General features: G+C 58.4%; 1 protein-coding gene across 3 annotated transcripts in view; it reads left to right on the plus strand.

Annotated features, from left to right (window-relative positions):
- SLC6A6 (solute carrier family 6 member 6) overlaps positions 1 to 15,791 on the plus strand; it is a 79,462-nt gene that overhangs the window by 53,493 nt on the left and 10,178 nt on the right. For all 3 annotated transcript variants that reach the window (XM_070576481.1, XM_070576482.1, XM_070576483.1), the window contains exons 6-10: positions 5,631 to 5,765; positions 6,751 to 6,854; positions 6,975 to 7,099; positions 10,767 to 10,879; positions 14,900 to 15,037. In XM_070576481.1, coding sequence (XP_070432582.1) covers positions 5,631 to 5,765; positions 6,751 to 6,854; positions 6,975 to 7,099; positions 10,767 to 10,879; positions 14,900 to 15,037 — 615 coding nt within the window. The remainder of the gene's footprint in view (positions 1 to 5,630; positions 5,766 to 6,750; positions 6,855 to 6,974; positions 7,100 to 10,766; positions 10,880 to 14,899; positions 15,038 to 15,791) is intronic.

The raw sequence follows: 15,791 nt of genomic DNA on the forward strand, positions 1-15,791 counted from the left end.
CTGGTAACAAGGTGAGCCAGCAAGTTGTTGTTAATTACCAGCTGCCGAGTGCCCCTGACCTGCAGCCTGAGCGTCCCCTGGGAGCTCCTTAGACGTGCAGACCCGTGGGCCGCCCAGACTGCAGAATCAGAATCGCACTGAACAGAGAGTCCAGTGCACGGTGAGGCTTGGGAAGCGCAGACTACGCCAGGTTAACGGAATTATCTTACAGCTAGCATCGGCTGGTGACTAAGGTGTTGGTTATTGAGGAAAGCTGCCATGGAGGAAGTTATTTGCTGATAACCAAGATGTTAGTTGTTAACCAAAGTGTTAGCCGTAGCTGAAGTATTTGCTCTGATTAATATGTTACACAAAGACTTAGATGTTAGCTATTAACAAAGGTGGTGGCTGATAATTAAAATGTTAGCTTATAATTAAAGTTTTAGGTATAACTGACATATTGGTAATAATGAAAATATTAGCCTATAACTAAAATATTATCTAACAGAGCCGAACATTTACCCGATAACTGACACTGGCTGGTGTCGTGGTCATTCTGATGACACAGGTCCGTGCAGAGGGCTCTGACCAGGGGTGTGAGCCTGACCCCAAGGCACTAAGCCAGGTTCCCCTGTCTGTCATTGCCTCCTGTCATTCCATCTCTGTAGGGGGAAAGCTCTGTAAGATCAAAAAGCCCACAAGGCTCAAAAGATTATGTGAAGCTGGCATTTGAGGTCCAGCGATGGGCAGTGGGTGGAATCGTTCCGAAGAGGAGCCTTTGCAGCACTGACCACATAATTGACTATAAAATGAAGGGCTGTGTTCTCCCAAGAGGCAGGCCCGCTTAGGCAAAATCGTGGATCTGAACAGGTCCCAGCAGTCACTCCAGGCACCTGCTCGGCCAGGTCTGGGACCCCAGGGTTGTGGAGGCAGAGTGGGAACCATCCCAGAGTGGGGGCCTGCACCCACCCCCCGTGCCCTCTGCCTACAATCCTAAAACCCAGTACGGAAAGGAAGCAGGCCAGGCTTCGGAAGCCTCCACACGCACGCCCACCTCATGTCATCCCGGGGCAGGCGGGAGGAGGGAGCCCTCGTCCGCCTGTGTGGTCGCCTTTCCCCTCTAGCTTGTCAGTGAGCAAACCCGTTCATTGCCTTTCCTTAGGCGGTGAGGGCACCGAGCTGGGAGAGGTTAAGTGACTTGTCCAAGGTCACTCCCTTGCCTCTGAGCCTCAGTTGCCTCATCTAGAAAACGGTCGTAGTGAGGCTTACAACCCGGTGGGCTGGGCCCCCTGCAGTGCCTGGCACAAGCGTGCAGCAGGCGCCAGGCCCCCCTCCCTCTGCGCCCAGTCCCCATGTGGAGGCGCGGCCAGTAGGATGCTGCTCTGGAGCGCATCGGAGCTGCGCCGGAACCCTGGGCGTGGACCTGTGCACTCCTGTGTTCTGGGCCGCTCCTGTCTGCCGGGTGCTGCTGCTGCAGGATGGGCCGGTGGACGTGCAGGGGTCCATAGAGCAGACAAAGCTCCCTGTGTCCAGGGGCTGACAGATTTGTTGGTTGCAGCAAGGTGAATGTAGAATGCACAGGAGCCATGGGAGAGAGTAACGGGTGAAGGCACAGGGAGTGGTGGGATGCGGTTTTAAATAGGGGGGCCCGGCAAGGCCCACGGAGAAGGGGGCTTCGGGGCAGAGATCTGAAGGAAGTGAGGGGCTGAGCCATGTGGACATCTGGAGGGGGGAGAACTGCTGGTGCAAAGGCCCTGAGGTGTGTGTGGCCAGACCCTCGCGGAGCCCCCAGTCTGATGGAGGAAGCTGATGTCTACCAGGGACAGTGAGCAACACTGAGACACCATGGAGGGGTCAGGGGAAGAGAGTGAAAGCCAGTAGAGGGTGCGAGGCCACGACTGTGAAGACGTGACTCTCCAGGAGTCCCCCTACCCCACCCCTAGAGACAACTGCCTCCTCGGGCGGGCGGCTCCAGGCCCCTGAGGGGCAGGCGTGGTTCCCAGAACAATAGCCGGGCCTGGGCCAGCCCCGAGAAGCCAAGACAAACACGGCTCTGCGGACTTCCTCGAGCGCCGAGCCGCAGCCGAAGGTGGCTTCCAGCCCTGGCTGCAGACCAGGCGCACGGCCCCCTGGGGGCTGAGCCGCCTCCTGGCCACACTGGTTCAGCGGGAGTGGGTGGAGGGGCTCAGGACCTCAGGACCCGAGTGCAAGTCACTTAGCCTCTCTGAATCTCAGTTCCTTTTTTTGTAATTTTCAGCCCTCCAAGGATCTGAAACTTGGCCCAGAATGTGCTGCGGCTTAACTCATTCAAAACAGAGTGATAAAGGCTGCGACAGTGCGTAGCACGAGCCTGCCAGGCACTGTTCTCAGTGGGGCACGAGGCAGGCAAGTCCCTGCTCTCACAGCATATGAGGTCCAGGAAGGTGACGGAAGTCCAGACCCTCACACAGGAAGGACAGCCCTGAGGACCCAAAGGGAGCACAGTCCTGGATGGGCACAGCCACGTCCTGAGGCTGTGCCTCCCGCCACAAGCCTCTGGGCAGCTCCTTTCGTCCCGTCTCAGACACAAAGCAGAGGGGCAGTCAGAGCCAGATTTGGTTTGGATCTCAGCTCTATCCCTCAAGCTGCGTGACTTTGGGCAGTTCTCTTTCCCTCTCTGAGCCTCAGTTTCCCCTTGTGTGAAATGAGTCAGCAAAGCCCCCACTCATGCAGGAGTGCTGTGAGGACCCTGGGGCCTGCCCAGGTATTGGGCACAGACCCGTGGCCCCACATCTCAGAGCCTCCGTCTCCGGGATGAGTGACCCCTGCTGCCCAGGCTCTCACCCCCGAAGGAAGCTGGGGGCTGCAGAAAACCAGCCCAGTCTCTCCCCCCTTGCAGGCCACCCTCTCCCCACTGTCCCTAGGGAATGAGGGACAGTGAGTTTCCAGGGCATTCAGACCACAGGGCTTTTGGGTCGAGGGCTCAGAGGAGCCACGGAGGTTCACCAGCAGGAGTGGAAAAATACCACGTCCTGTGGCGAGGCCTTCGGGGCCATTGCCAGAGGCCCACGGCGGCGGCTGGCACCAGCCTCTCCTGCGAGGATCCCGGGGGAGTCATAGGAAAGTTGAGAGAATGGCTCTCAGGGGCTTGTCCTTAGAGTGGCAAATTCAGCAAAACAAGGGCAGCTTTCCAAAGGTGGCTGAGGTGGTGGGACCAGGTGGGGCCGTCCTACTCTGGATTTGAAGAGGAACGACGTAACACACAAAAGACACAGGACCCTGGAGCCAGCTGGCCTAGATCAGATCCCACCTCTGCCACCTCCTAGCTCTGTGATCCTAGCAGGTGCGTCACCTCTCTGGGCCTCAGTTTCCTTGTCTAGAAGATGTAGTTAATAATGATCCCTACCCCTCGAAGTTGCTGTGAGGATTAGATGGATTAAAGCGCGTACAGCTCTCAGCATAGTGCCTGGCACATGGGAAGGGCTCCGTAACTATTTGCTAAGTAAATTAAATATGTGGAAACAAGGGACGCCACCCCCATCCCTGGGTGGTGTCCTGTGTCCCTGACACAAAGCCCTCTGGCCACAGTCCGCTTGCCCGCCCAGTGGGGCCCAGCAGCTTTGAAGTGGCTGCCCTCTGGGGCCGGCCTGCTGTCAGCAGCTATTGTTCACCAGCCCGGGCGTGGCTCATGGCAGGGCCCAGAGGTGGGAACCTGGGGGGGCCTGTCTGCAGGAAGGGAGGAGCAGCCTGGGGGCTCGCTGGCTTTCTTCTTTCACCCCTTCTCTGGCTTCCTGAACTGCCCCCACCCACCACGTTGTCTAACTTATTGTCCTTGGGAAGTTGTGAGGTTCTCAGCCTCGGGAGGAGGAAATAAGATTGGCTGGGGAAACTGAGGCCCAGAAGGAAGAAGGGTGTCCTGGGAGGTGGCAGAGGCTGGATATGAGCCCCAGTCCCCCAGCTGACCCTCTTGGCCACTCCACCCTGTCCCCCAGGGGTGGCAGAGCTGGAGAGAGCCTCAGAGCTCATCGGGCTCCAGGACCCCCCCTTCACAGGTCGGGGGAGTGAAGCCCAGAGAGGGGCAGTAACTTGCCCAAGGTTTCACAGCGAGCCAATCACGGAGCTGGAATTCTGACCCGACTCCCCTCCCTCGGGTTGTTGGAGGACTGAATAAACTGCCCACAGTGCAGGCCTGTTAGCGCCCTGCTCTTGTCACCTGGAGACAGGCTCCGGGCGTGCCTCTGCTGTGTGACCCTGGGAAAGCAATGGGCTGTCTCTAGGCCTCGCCTTCCTTGCCTTCAAAATGAGGATAGTAATAAAACCTACCTCGAAGGGCTAGGGCAGAACCAAGTGAGTATAGAAGTGCAGACCTCGGAATGGCGCCAGGCACACAGTAAGCGCTCAATAAATGCTGGTTGGTGGTATTGACTGAGGGCAGCTGAGCCAGGCAGGCCCTGAGAGCTTTCTTGCCTGTTTCCAAAGCCCCTTTCTAGCTATTTCTACTCAAAGGGATGGTGGCTACCCGAGAATTCTGTTCCGGCGATGGCTCCTAGGCCAGCCAGGCGAGGTCCGGGGCTCCGTCACCCCCGTCAGTGTGTGTTACCTACCTGCACTGCCCCCCTGCACGTGGACACATCACCCTGCTCTCTGGGTCTCGGTGTCCTTGCCTGTAAATGGGCGCGTTGCCCGTGTAGCGGGTCCTCCCTGGTCCCCTGGGTGCTGCGAGCCTGTCTCAGCATTTCAGGCTGCCACCATGAGCGTTCTGCGCGTCCTGCGCGTTCTGTGCGTCCTGCGCGTTCTGTACTGGGAGCATGAGGACACCCCGCGCCTTGGCTCAGAGTGAGGTGGTCACCCCTCCAGGGCTCTGTAGGGGACCTGGGTGTGTCCTCAAACCCCGCTGCGCCTCAGACCTCCTCTGTCGACAGGGCGGCCCGCGCACCGATTTTGGGTGTGGTGAGCATGAGGTGGGCTTGTGGCTGGGGAGTCCCTGCTCGGCTGTGCCTGCTGGAGACGGCAGGACGTCGCCGTCCGTTCAGCCAGGCCCCTCGAGCTCCTCGCAGGGGCGAACCTTGCCTGGAAACTTCTCGTATTAAAGAATAAGACAGGAAAACCCGTCCCGGAGAACCGTGTTTGGAGACCAGTGCTCTCAGGACTAGGGAAGGAGAGAAAGTGGGGCAGGCCCTTGGGAATGGAAGGGCCCAGCCTGGGTTGTCGCTGGTCCCCACCTCTCGTTGACCTTGGCCTGTCTGGGACGTGCTATGTGACTCAAGGAAGGCTGAGGGCCTCCCACAGCCCCAAGGAAGTGAACGGCCTTCCCCGTCCTGGCTGAGGGATTTTGAGAGGCCTCGTTTCCTTCCCAGGAGTTCCCATGAGCTTCCTGCAAAGTCACTATGTCAACAACAGGCCCTGTGCCTTGAACACCAAGTGCCAGGCGCTGTTGTGACAGTGTTACAAGCATCGTCTCCTCACCTCACCCCCTCATGAGGGCCTTCTGGTACTCCTATCTCCATTTTACACATGAGGCAATGGGCGAGGAGTTAAGCATTGTGCCCAAGGTCACACAGCAAGTGAAACAGCAAGCTAGGCTCCAGAACCCCTGCCTTGGAGCGGATGCTTGAATCCAACAGCGGCAGGTGTTGCCACAGGCCCCCCTGAATCCCTGTCATCCCCCGCAGGTTGTCTACTTCACGGCCACTTTCCCGTTCGCCATGCTCCTGGTGCTGCTCATCCGGGGACTGACGCTGCCCGGCGCAGGCGCAGGCATCAAGTTCTACCTGTACCCCGACATCAGCCGCCTTGAGGACCCACAGGTACCGCGGGGCCGCCCGTCCTCCCTCCCATCCGGCGGGCAGGGCAGGGTGTGGGGGCAGCTAAGCGGGCAGCACAGTTTCTGTGGCTCCTCCGTGTGCAGATCTAGCTGGGCCATCAGCCCCTGCTCCTTTTCTGCTGGGCTGTGGCGGGTCGTTCGCTGCGCTCGGGGGCCTTTCCAGCTGTGTGTGGCCCTTTTCATGTCGAGCACTCCTGAGACGGGCCAGTTATAGTCTCGTTTAGGCGCTGAGCCAGGTAAGCGAAGTCTTCAAGAGCTAGTCTCCTCCTCCGACACCGCCTCTGCCCTCGGCGGCCGGCCGGGCTGACTGAGGGAGGGGAAGAGTCGGCTGGGAGAGCTGCTGGCTTCTGGCCGAGGACGGAATTCAGAGGTGGTGGCCTCTTGGAAGGTTGACGGGCAGATTCCGAGTGTCCACCTCCTGGCCCCCAGCCGCGTGACTGCAGGAGGTTGGACAAAACCCTGGGAGATTCACTGGTCCGTTTAAGGACCTTTGGTCCCCAGCCTCCAGTTGCCTCCAGGGGCCTGTGCTGCTTCAGGTTTCCTTCCGCACTGTCCTTGGATGTGCGGGGGCTTGGCCAGCATCAAGGGACAGCTGGGAAGGCAGCTCTGTGGCCATCAGGACCTGCCCGATGAAGGTTCTGGAGAGCGGCTTTACCCCCGTAATCAGTGGGGGAATTCTTCCCCATTCCAACTCAGGGGCCCCAGGACAATATCACAGTAATGGTAGCAGCCTTGACTTACAGGTCACCGTGTGTCTGGCACTGGGCTAAATCTTTACTCTTTGAACCCACAAAATAGCACTGGAAAGGCACCTTGGATTCCAGCACAGACGCTCCAAGTGCATTCGAGAGTCTGCACACTTTGAGGTGCAGTCCTGCGTGGCCAGGTGGCAGGACCCACGCCGCCTCCTCCAGGAAGCCGGCTCTAACAGCCCCTTCTCTCTCTCCTTGCCCCCCACACCCCCGTAGGTATGGATCGATGCTGGGACCCAAATATTCTTCTCCTATGCCATCTGCTTGGGGGCCATGACCTCGCTGGGGAGCTACAACAAGTACAAGTACAACTCGTACAGGCAAGTGTCGCGCCGGCGGGCCTGGTGGAGCTTGGAAATGCTGATGACGTTTAAAGAGAAGTAGGGAGCGTGGCTTCCTCGCGTTGTGAATTAACTTGCTCCCTGACGTGTGTGACTTAGGGACTGTATGCTGCTGGGATGCCTCAACAGTGGTACCAGTTTTGTGTCTGGCTTCGCAATTTTTTCCATCCTGGGCTTCATGGCACAAGAGCAAGGGGTGGACATTGCTGATGTGGCTGAGTCAGGTATGGTGGTATTGGTGGCAGTGGTGGTGGGCACTGCCACCTAGTGTGTAAGCCGAGTACTGCAGGCATGAAGCCAGACCCCAGGGGGCTTTGGGGGGGGGGCGAGCCTGGTTTCTGAAATGGACCCCCCCCACCAAGATGTCCCCCAAGTACCAGAGAGTACAAAAGCTAAATTTTAAGCACTTTCATTGCAATTTGGCCCAAGGGGCGGCAGGAACGTGGGGGCTGGTTAAGTTGGGGAATATTTAGCTACTTTCCTGTGGTCTTCCCCCCTCCCCCTCCTTCCCCAGCAAACTCCTGGTTTCAGCAACAGAAGCCACTTTCCTAACTGAGGCCAAAGTCGGCCACCCGTCGGCATTCCATCACCAGCTTCGCAGCTTTGGTTTCTGTATTTTGCACTTTGCTCCCAGCGCACTCCCTCTAAGCGAACCCGTTCATCCGTTGATTTACTGAGTTTCTAGCCTGTGTCAGCCACCACCGTAGGCCCCCACCGCGTCGGGGAGAGACAGTGAGCATGGCAGGTCATCCTCTGGGTCGGTGACAGATTCGATGCTGGGGTAGGTGTGGGGACACTGTCACCCCCTCGGGGTGTAGGCTCTGTTGATGTGGAGCTTCCTCCCTGGGACACCTGGAAATGGAGAAGAGAGTCCAGAATCACAGACTCTGCAAAGCCTGGGATCTGAGGCTGGGGTCCTAGGGCCCCAGCAAGGTGATCCTGGAACCTGAGAATTACGAGGTCTTCAGTTGCTGGAATCCTAGAGCTTCAGAATCACAGCATCTCGGCTGCCTAAATTCTAGGACTCGCCCCTGGATGCTCTGAGTGCTGGACCTGCAGGTGGCCTAGTCATGGGAGAGAGTGCCTTAGGGTCCCAGGACCCCCAGCCCCCTGCTGGCTCCCCTGCCTTCTCCCCTGCTGCCCAGTTCACTCGGAGGGGGGTCGTCAGTTGCTTGGAAGGTTTTGTTACTTTACACACCGGCCGTGCTGCCCCCACCCTGCCTGATCTCCTGATTTCTCACGACCTCTCCGGGGCCTCCCGGAGGCAGGTGAGGGTCCTGGGCTGAGGCTCCTCTCAGGACCAGAAGAGAGTAGAGGGTCCTAACTCCAGGGACCACCACAGACCAGGGCCACGCAGAGCCGGCGTCCCCACCATGGCGTTGCCTTTGCCCTTGTTGGGTACAAGAGGCAGTGTCCTGGTTCCCCAGCCACAGAACCCCAGCGCTGGGGGTCAGGGCTGCCTCAGCCTTGTGCATTCAGGTGAGGAGACCAGCGACTTGAGAGCAAGGGCCTTGCTCGGGCTGGTCAGGGTCAGAGCTGGGGTCTCCTGGACAGGGCACCCCAACATGCTGGCAGTCCCCTCAGAAGTGAGCATGTCTCCCCTCCGGCCTCCCCACTCTACCCTGGATGCATGTGACGACCTCTGGCCCTTCTGTCTGGGCTCCTCTGACCTCTCAGGCCCCTGGGCCCGCCTTCCTCCTCGCTTCCCATCCTCATACCCGCTGCAAGACGAGCTCAGCGAGTCCACGCCTCGGCCCCACACCTCTCTCCACTGCCCCTGGTCCCAGATCGGACCTTGGACATAGTTTTTCTTCCCTGAGAGCCCCAGAAGGCTGAGGGACTGAGGACACAACAAGTAACTCCAGGAATGTCCCCGCCTACTTGGCAGTTTGGCAGTTAGCGTGAGGAGGAGACGGTTCACGCCTCCTTTGCAGCTTTTCCCAGTTGGCAGCTCGCAAACCAGTTCTGAAGGATGGGGAGCTGCAGGAGTGTGGAGGGAGCCTGGGCGGGGAGATGCGTATCAGTATATGAAACAGACTTTCCTCTGTGGACTTTGTACCTGTGTGTCGTCGACCTAAGTTCCTTCCTCCCTCCCATCCCGTCCAAGCCCTTGTCCTTGATTCCCCACGTGATGTCTGAAGAGCCCACACGATTATTTCTCGAATAAGCTTTTAACAAGCACCGTACTAAGCAAAGTAATTATCTTTGAACAAGGTAATTACTTAGCCGCAGGAGAGTGGGGTGGCGCTCATCCTCTGCTGGGAGAGGCAGGCGGGGGTGCTGGCGGCCGCCGTCTTCCACGTGCACTTCTCCCTCTGATGCCCTGTGCGCTTGTAGAGAAGGACGCTGGGGCCCTCTCCCAGTGGCTGGCTGGAGAAGGCAAAACTGAAATACAGCAATGGGTGCGTTGAGAACCTCCTCGAGGGTGGGGCTGGGGGTGGAGGTGGGGGCCCGGTTCACATCTGTCTCGCAGTTGGCTGGACCTGATCCCTCGCGCGGTGACGTTGACCAGTCAGGGCCAGAGCTGATGTGGGGGCACCAGGGGCCCCAGTCGAGGTGGAAAGGCCGCAACCTGGACTCTGGGGTGGGTACGAGCACCCCCCACCACTTCTCGTGGGGTTTTCTAGCATCGCCGCCCGAGGACACTCCGTCACCGTCGGGTTTTCCTCAGGCCGAGTGGACGCTGGGCTGTTCCAGGACTTGCCTCGCCCGCCACATTTGTGGTTAACGCTGTACGATGTACTTTCTGGCTCCACTTTATTTCCAAGTTTTTTAAATTCTTAAACCGCTCATTTTGTTTCTGATATCTGTTTTACATACCCAGCCCTCCAGCCCTTTCTGTTTCACATTTCTTGACCTCTTTTGTTTCAGTCATGGATTTTACTGTATGTTCTCAGCCCAGGCCCCTTAGGCGTCCTTGTTTTTGCTGCTCCTGCCGCCTCCTGGACCCACCGGTCTCGGTCACAGCTCAGTTCTCCCCGGCGTCTTCTCTCAGGCCGGCTGCAGACAGGAGGGGACGTTTCTCTGAGGCCCTGGAATGTTTCCAGTCAGAAAGGTGTCCCCTGAGCTGACGGGCTCCTGTCTCCCCAACCTGCCTCCAGATCCCGGCAGAGGCCCCTCTGAGGAAGCCAGAAGCCCTTTTCTGGGGAAAAGGCATCTGCGTCTGGGAACCTGAACACGAGAAGGCTCCTTGGGAGCCGTTTCCCGTTACCTGCCCCTCAGTTCTCAGGCGGGGAAACTGAGGCCCGGTGAGGGCATGTGGTGCTGTGTGTAGGAGGTGGAGGAATGAGGGCTGGAAGGGAGGCCCGGGTCTTCTGAGCCTGGGGTCTCGCACACGCACGCCTCGACGCTGTTCAGGGGTCTCAGATGCGCCCCTGCAGACGCGCCCCTGCGGGGCCGGCTTCTGTGTTCTCTTGTCTCCCACTCCTGCAGCGTTTAGGTAGAAACCTTGTGGTTGCAAACAGGCTTTAGTCGTCAGATAACCAGAGTTTTCCCCCTTGGCTTCCTTCTAGCAAACGTTGGCATCGTTGGCTCTTGTTTTGGGGGAGACCCTCCCTCTCCAAGCGGGCAGACTGAGTCCACGCTCAGTCCCGTCTTCTACCCAGATACCCAGTGTCCGGCCGGATTCTGGTGTGTGAGGGGGCCACTTGGGCTGAGTGTAGGAGACAGATGCTAACACGGCCCCGCCTGAGCCCCGGTGCGCCCCCACCCAAATGTGAGAGGGGCTGGTGTCTTCCCCCAGGCAAGAATTCAGACCTGGCTCCTCCCTGCCTTTTGGGTTTGGGAGACCGGCCTCAGACCCGAGTGTCTTGTGTGAGCTCCGTGCTCACCCGGGCGGCTCGGTCGCTGATGTGTCTCCCCTCTGCCCCTCCCCCTTCCTCTTCCCTTCAGGTCCTGGCCTGGCCTTCATCGCCTACCCTAAAGCTGTGACCATGATGCCGCTGCCCACGTTTTGGTCCATTCTCTTCTTTATCATGCTGCTCCTGCTTGGGCTGGACAGCCAGGTATGTAGAGGTGGAGGGACGGCCCTATAGTGAGACTGCCCACGGCAAGCCCGGTTCTGGAAAAGCCCCTTCTCTGTGCTGCATAAGGTGGTCAGGCGGTCAGGCCCCTCCCCACCCGCACATTAGACTTGCAGCAGCTTCGGCCAGCGAGCATTCCTGGAGGACCCCGGGAATGAGAAAGGCCTCGGGGCGGCAAGTAGTGGACATCAGCCCCAGAGCTCCAGTGAGAGCTGGCAGGGGCTGTGTCTGGCTTTGGAGTAACACGGTTCTAAGCCCTCTGCTGCTGTGTGACATTGGGCATGTTTCCTCCTACTCTGAGCTTCGGTTTCCTCATCTTGTAAATGGGTATGCTTACACCTGCATTGCCTTGAGAGAAGCACCAGGCACAGTGCCCGCTGTGGAGCGGTCAGTGGGGTTCCGGGGACGGTCAGCGAGAGCTCCTGGGATGCCTTTCCCTGGAGATACGTGTGTTGTCTCTGGGCCTCCTCCAGACAGCAGCTTCAGGTACAGGCACGACTCCAGAAGTGGGGAGCTCTGTGTGCAGGGCACGCTGGCTGTGTGCCCAGGCCAGTTCAAGCCCTGCAGGTTGTGCCACCCAGGGGCCACCATCTGAGGCTGGTCACTACAAAGCCGGCGTTTTGCAGCCTCACCTGCAGGCTGGGGGCCTGGCTGCCTCCTGGAGTCTTTAGTCAGCTGAGACCCTGTGTGAGGTAGGGCCTGCAGCCAGCTCAGGCAAGGGCTTCATCCCCTGACCCACGGGCAGCAGCCTTAGAGCCCTTAGGGTTTCAGGGCCCCGAGTAGGTCCCCAGGGAGTCAGAATCAGGTGGGAGGAAAGTCTTGGAAGGTCAGGCAGACGAGAAGAGGCGGCCCCTTAGTAAGGTAAGAACAGAGCGAAGGATTTGGCAGAAAGGGGGCCAGGGTTAGCAGAGAAGGCAGAATACAAACATTTGGGAGACTGAAAACAAAATCCTGGGCCTTGTTGATGGGCCTGAACCGTGTGTACAGCAAGACTCCATCAGTCATTCCTAGTTACTGAGCTGGGCCCATGAGGCCCAAGCACACAGCTTCTACAGCTTCTCCCAGAGCTCTAAGTGGTGGCGAAAATCAAAAACAGAGCGAGAGCTTAATAAATGACGAAGATGACATCTCCATGGGCCCACCGCGGGCCTCTGCAGCTGCAGAAATGTCGTTCTTCATTAGATTTTCTCCCCAGGAGGCAGGTGGGGCCCGCTGAGGATGTGTGCCTCTGAGCTAGGCCCCCGCCGGCCGCTGGGCATGGGGAACCCCAGCGAGCTCTCCCTCTCTGAGCCGGCCACAGGGGAGCCGGGCCCTCCCCCTTCAGAGCGTGGAGCTCCCGGCTCAGAGCCCTTAAACAACCTGCTCACTGATAAGCCAGCGAGGGGCATGGATGGGCCTCAAACCCGGGAGCGGAGCATGGTGTCTCGTGAGGCATAGGTTGGGATCCCTCCCTGGCATCTATGTGCTATGTGACCTTGGGGTCGTGGGGGAAGGGCTTGCTGTTGCCAGTGACCGCCTCACACATCACCAGCGCTGTGGAAGGGTCAGAGCGTTGCCATGCGAGGTGTCCACGTGGGCCAGGCTGCACGCCAGGCTTCTCGTGTGCACATGTGTGGTAAATACTCGAAACATGAAATTGGCCACCTTGACCATTTTTAAGCATGCAGTTCAGTGGCATTAGTACAACCACATTTCTGTGCAACCATCGCCACCATCCATCTCCAGAACTTTCGCATCTTCCCAGCCTGAAACTCTGTCCCCATGAAACACTAACTCCCCTTCTCTCCTCTCCCCAGCCTGGCTCTTTGACTCATTAACTCCTCGATCCGCACAGTGTCCCAGTGCCGGTTACAACTGTTGCCCTCTGGAGCCGAGCAAACAGAGGCTTCCAGAGCAGGGGCTCCGCAGAGGGGTGGAGCCGTTCCCGGACCTTGGGGCTGCCTGTTCCCAGACCTGCTGCTTCGTCTCCCCTGGCCTTACCTTTGAGTTCCCCCAAAATAGCTTCTTCCTGTGGAAGCACAGAGATCCACAGCCGGCCTCAGGCAAAGGCCCCCCGCTGACCGAGCGGGCCCTTGCTCACTAGAGGAAATGTTCCCCGGCTCCCCACATTTGTAGGGAGCACAGTGTGTGTGTGTCCTGGTGAGCTGGAGCGGGGGCGTCAGCCACATGGTGGCAGGTGCCTGTGGAGAGCTGGCCTGCCTGAGGGGGAAGCAATTTGTGAACAAACAGCATGAGGAGAAGAGAGCTGGAGGCCCCTCTGCCCCCTCAGCCGGGACCTCAGCCATCCCGTCCCCTGACCCGGGTTAACAGTGACCATCCAATTGCCAGTTTACTCTCAGGATATCAGATCTGTCGCAGCATCCCTGCCAAGTAGGGAGAATCCTCCCATTTTACAGGGCAGGAAACTGAGGCTCAGAGAGATCAGGGTCACATAGCTATTAAGTGAGGGAGGTCTGGAGAGGCTGGCGGTGTGGGGGGAGGGGCTCTGGGAAATGAGGGGCCTGTGCCGGTCTTGGCCCCGACCCTCAGTGATGTTGTGTCTTCCTGTCTTTGATTTCCCACCTCACGAAAGCAAAGAGCCTTTGCTTGTGGCTGCTTTGACAGCTTAGCGCTTGAACTGCAGGTTTGCTGTAACTCAGAGGCAATTTGGGTTCAAAACACCTTTGGCTGATGCATCAATCAGAGGTCACAATGGCAGCCTCTTCTCTCTGGGCCCTTTCCAGAGCCTCTTGGTCATCTTTTCCCTGAATTTTGAGCAACAAAGAGTTGTTTCTCCGGTGCCTTTCGGCACACAAAAGGGCTCTGCTCCCTGTCTGCATTCTATGATCCTCCCGTGAGGCCCCAAGGAGTGGGCGTTGGATTCGTCTTGTAGGCATTGCTTTGGGGAACGTCCTTCCATGCCTCTCCCAGGTGGAAGAACAGACGGCGCGAGGTTTTCACTTTAAAACTTGGAAGGAATCAGATGGGCCTCAGGGGGTGTGCTGGTTGGCTGGGCGGTTTCGCTGTGGCCACCCAAATGTAAAATGCTTCTATGTGCCCTTTGACCCTAAAGTTGCACTTCTAGATTGTGCTGTGGACACGTGAGCACATGCATCTAGAGACAGAGGTAGGGGAGGAGTCCTTGCTGGAAACCACCGCTGGGCCCTGGTTAGATCCCTGGTGGTACGCATCCACAGGATGCAGTTTTATGCTGCCATCTAAACAAACAAGGCAACTCTCCATGTAATGATATGGAGCAATCTCCAAGACAAATCGTTGGGTGCAAAGATGGAAACATTTAGAAAGATTGAGAGGCATTCTAGAACATTCTCTATGGAGAGACATTTTCAAACCAGCTTCTTCACCTTTGGGAGCCCAGGGATAGGTTCCCAGAGTCCCTGAGCCCTGGAGTCATGGGCTGCGTTTGGCTTACACACATGGCCGTGGGAGTGTGCGCTCATGCATGCAAAATTGTCTCATGGACCCATAATTCCCAAAGAGTTGAAAACCACTGAGTGAATCTGGTAGAGAAACTGAGGCCAACTTGCCCTGGGTTGCCGATCCATTTGTCATGTGTTTGTTGAGCAGCCACATGGGCCCAGCCCAGCTGGGCACTCGAGGCCCAGAAATGAGGGGGCAGCACCATTGGCTTCAGAGAGGAGCAAGACTGAGGAGGGAGGTTGTCATGTCCGCACACACGTGCCAACAGGGGTGCCAGACAGAGGGTCAGCATCAGTCTCAGAGGAGCTGTCATCTGGAGTAGAGTCTCGAGTGATGAGGGAAGGGCATTCTGGCGGCGGGCCCAGCCTAAGCAGAGATGAGGAGTGTGGGAGACTTGGTGAACTGTGCGTGGACCACCGTGGCTTTGTCGGTGCGGGAGGCTCACCATGCAGAGCCCAGGAGACCAGGGTCATGCGTTTGGATGGGCCCAGCAGGCTGGCTCTGCCCATATCGGGGCTCTCCTCTCTGAGCAGAGGGAGGTACTGGGCATCTGCCGCTCAACCGCTCTCTCTTCCTCCCCAGTTTGTTGAAGTCGAAGGACAGATCACGTCCTTGGTTGATCTTTACCCATCCTTCCTAAGGAAGGGTTTCCGTCGGGAAATCTTCATCGCCTTCATATGTAGCATCAGCTACCTGCTGGGGCTGACGATGGTGACAGAGGTAGGTGATGTCTCACTGGCATGAGGGACCTCCCCTTGCAGGGCCCTTGGTGCCCTGAATACACTTCTTGGAGCAGTTGAAGGCCACGGCGCCTCCCCACTCCCCCTACTAGCAGAGGCAGCAGCTGGACAAGAGGACTGGGCTCCACCCAATTCAGGGGTCCTGCCCTGCCCAGGGGACTTGGCCTACACCGGGGGGGGGTTGGGGGGGGCGGCGGGCGGGGCGGGGGCCAGCAGTTGACTCGAACTCCCCCGCCCCTTTTTCCTGTTACCATGGCAGAACTGTGGCCACTCACTGCGCCCTGTCCTTCCTGGTCTGAGGAGGCTGGGGAAGGGGTGCTTCTGGTGGAATCCATGTTAACAATGGCCCCGGTCACCCACGACTATGTGCAGTGGCCCTCCTGGCCTGGAGGGGGTGGAGACGTCCGGGAGGGTCAGCGCTGACCTCCTGGTGATACTGCAGGCGGTGCCAGGCCTGGTCTGGCTGACAGGGAGTGTCCGCTGTGCGAAGCTTGGGCAGGGCCCACGAGGAGGATCATTTGAAGTGGGAGAAAGAAGCAAAGGGAGGAAGGGAGCGGGAGTGTCTCGGGCAGCAGTGGGTCCACACGTCCAGCAAGAGGCAGGCCAGGAAAGAAAAAGATTCTGTTACTAAATGATGTGAGCAGGTGAGCCCAGCATGGCCTGGGGGTGCTCCCTCCTGCACCCCCCGCCTCCCCATGTTCCCCAGCAGAGTCACATTTACCCCCAACCTCAAT

This window comes from Equus przewalskii, chromosome 15 (genome assembly GCF_037783145.1).
Source record: "Equus przewalskii isolate Varuska chromosome 15, EquPr2, whole genome shotgun sequence".
Classification (NCBI taxonomy): Eukaryota; Metazoa; Chordata; class Mammalia; order Perissodactyla; family Equidae; genus Equus; species Equus przewalskii.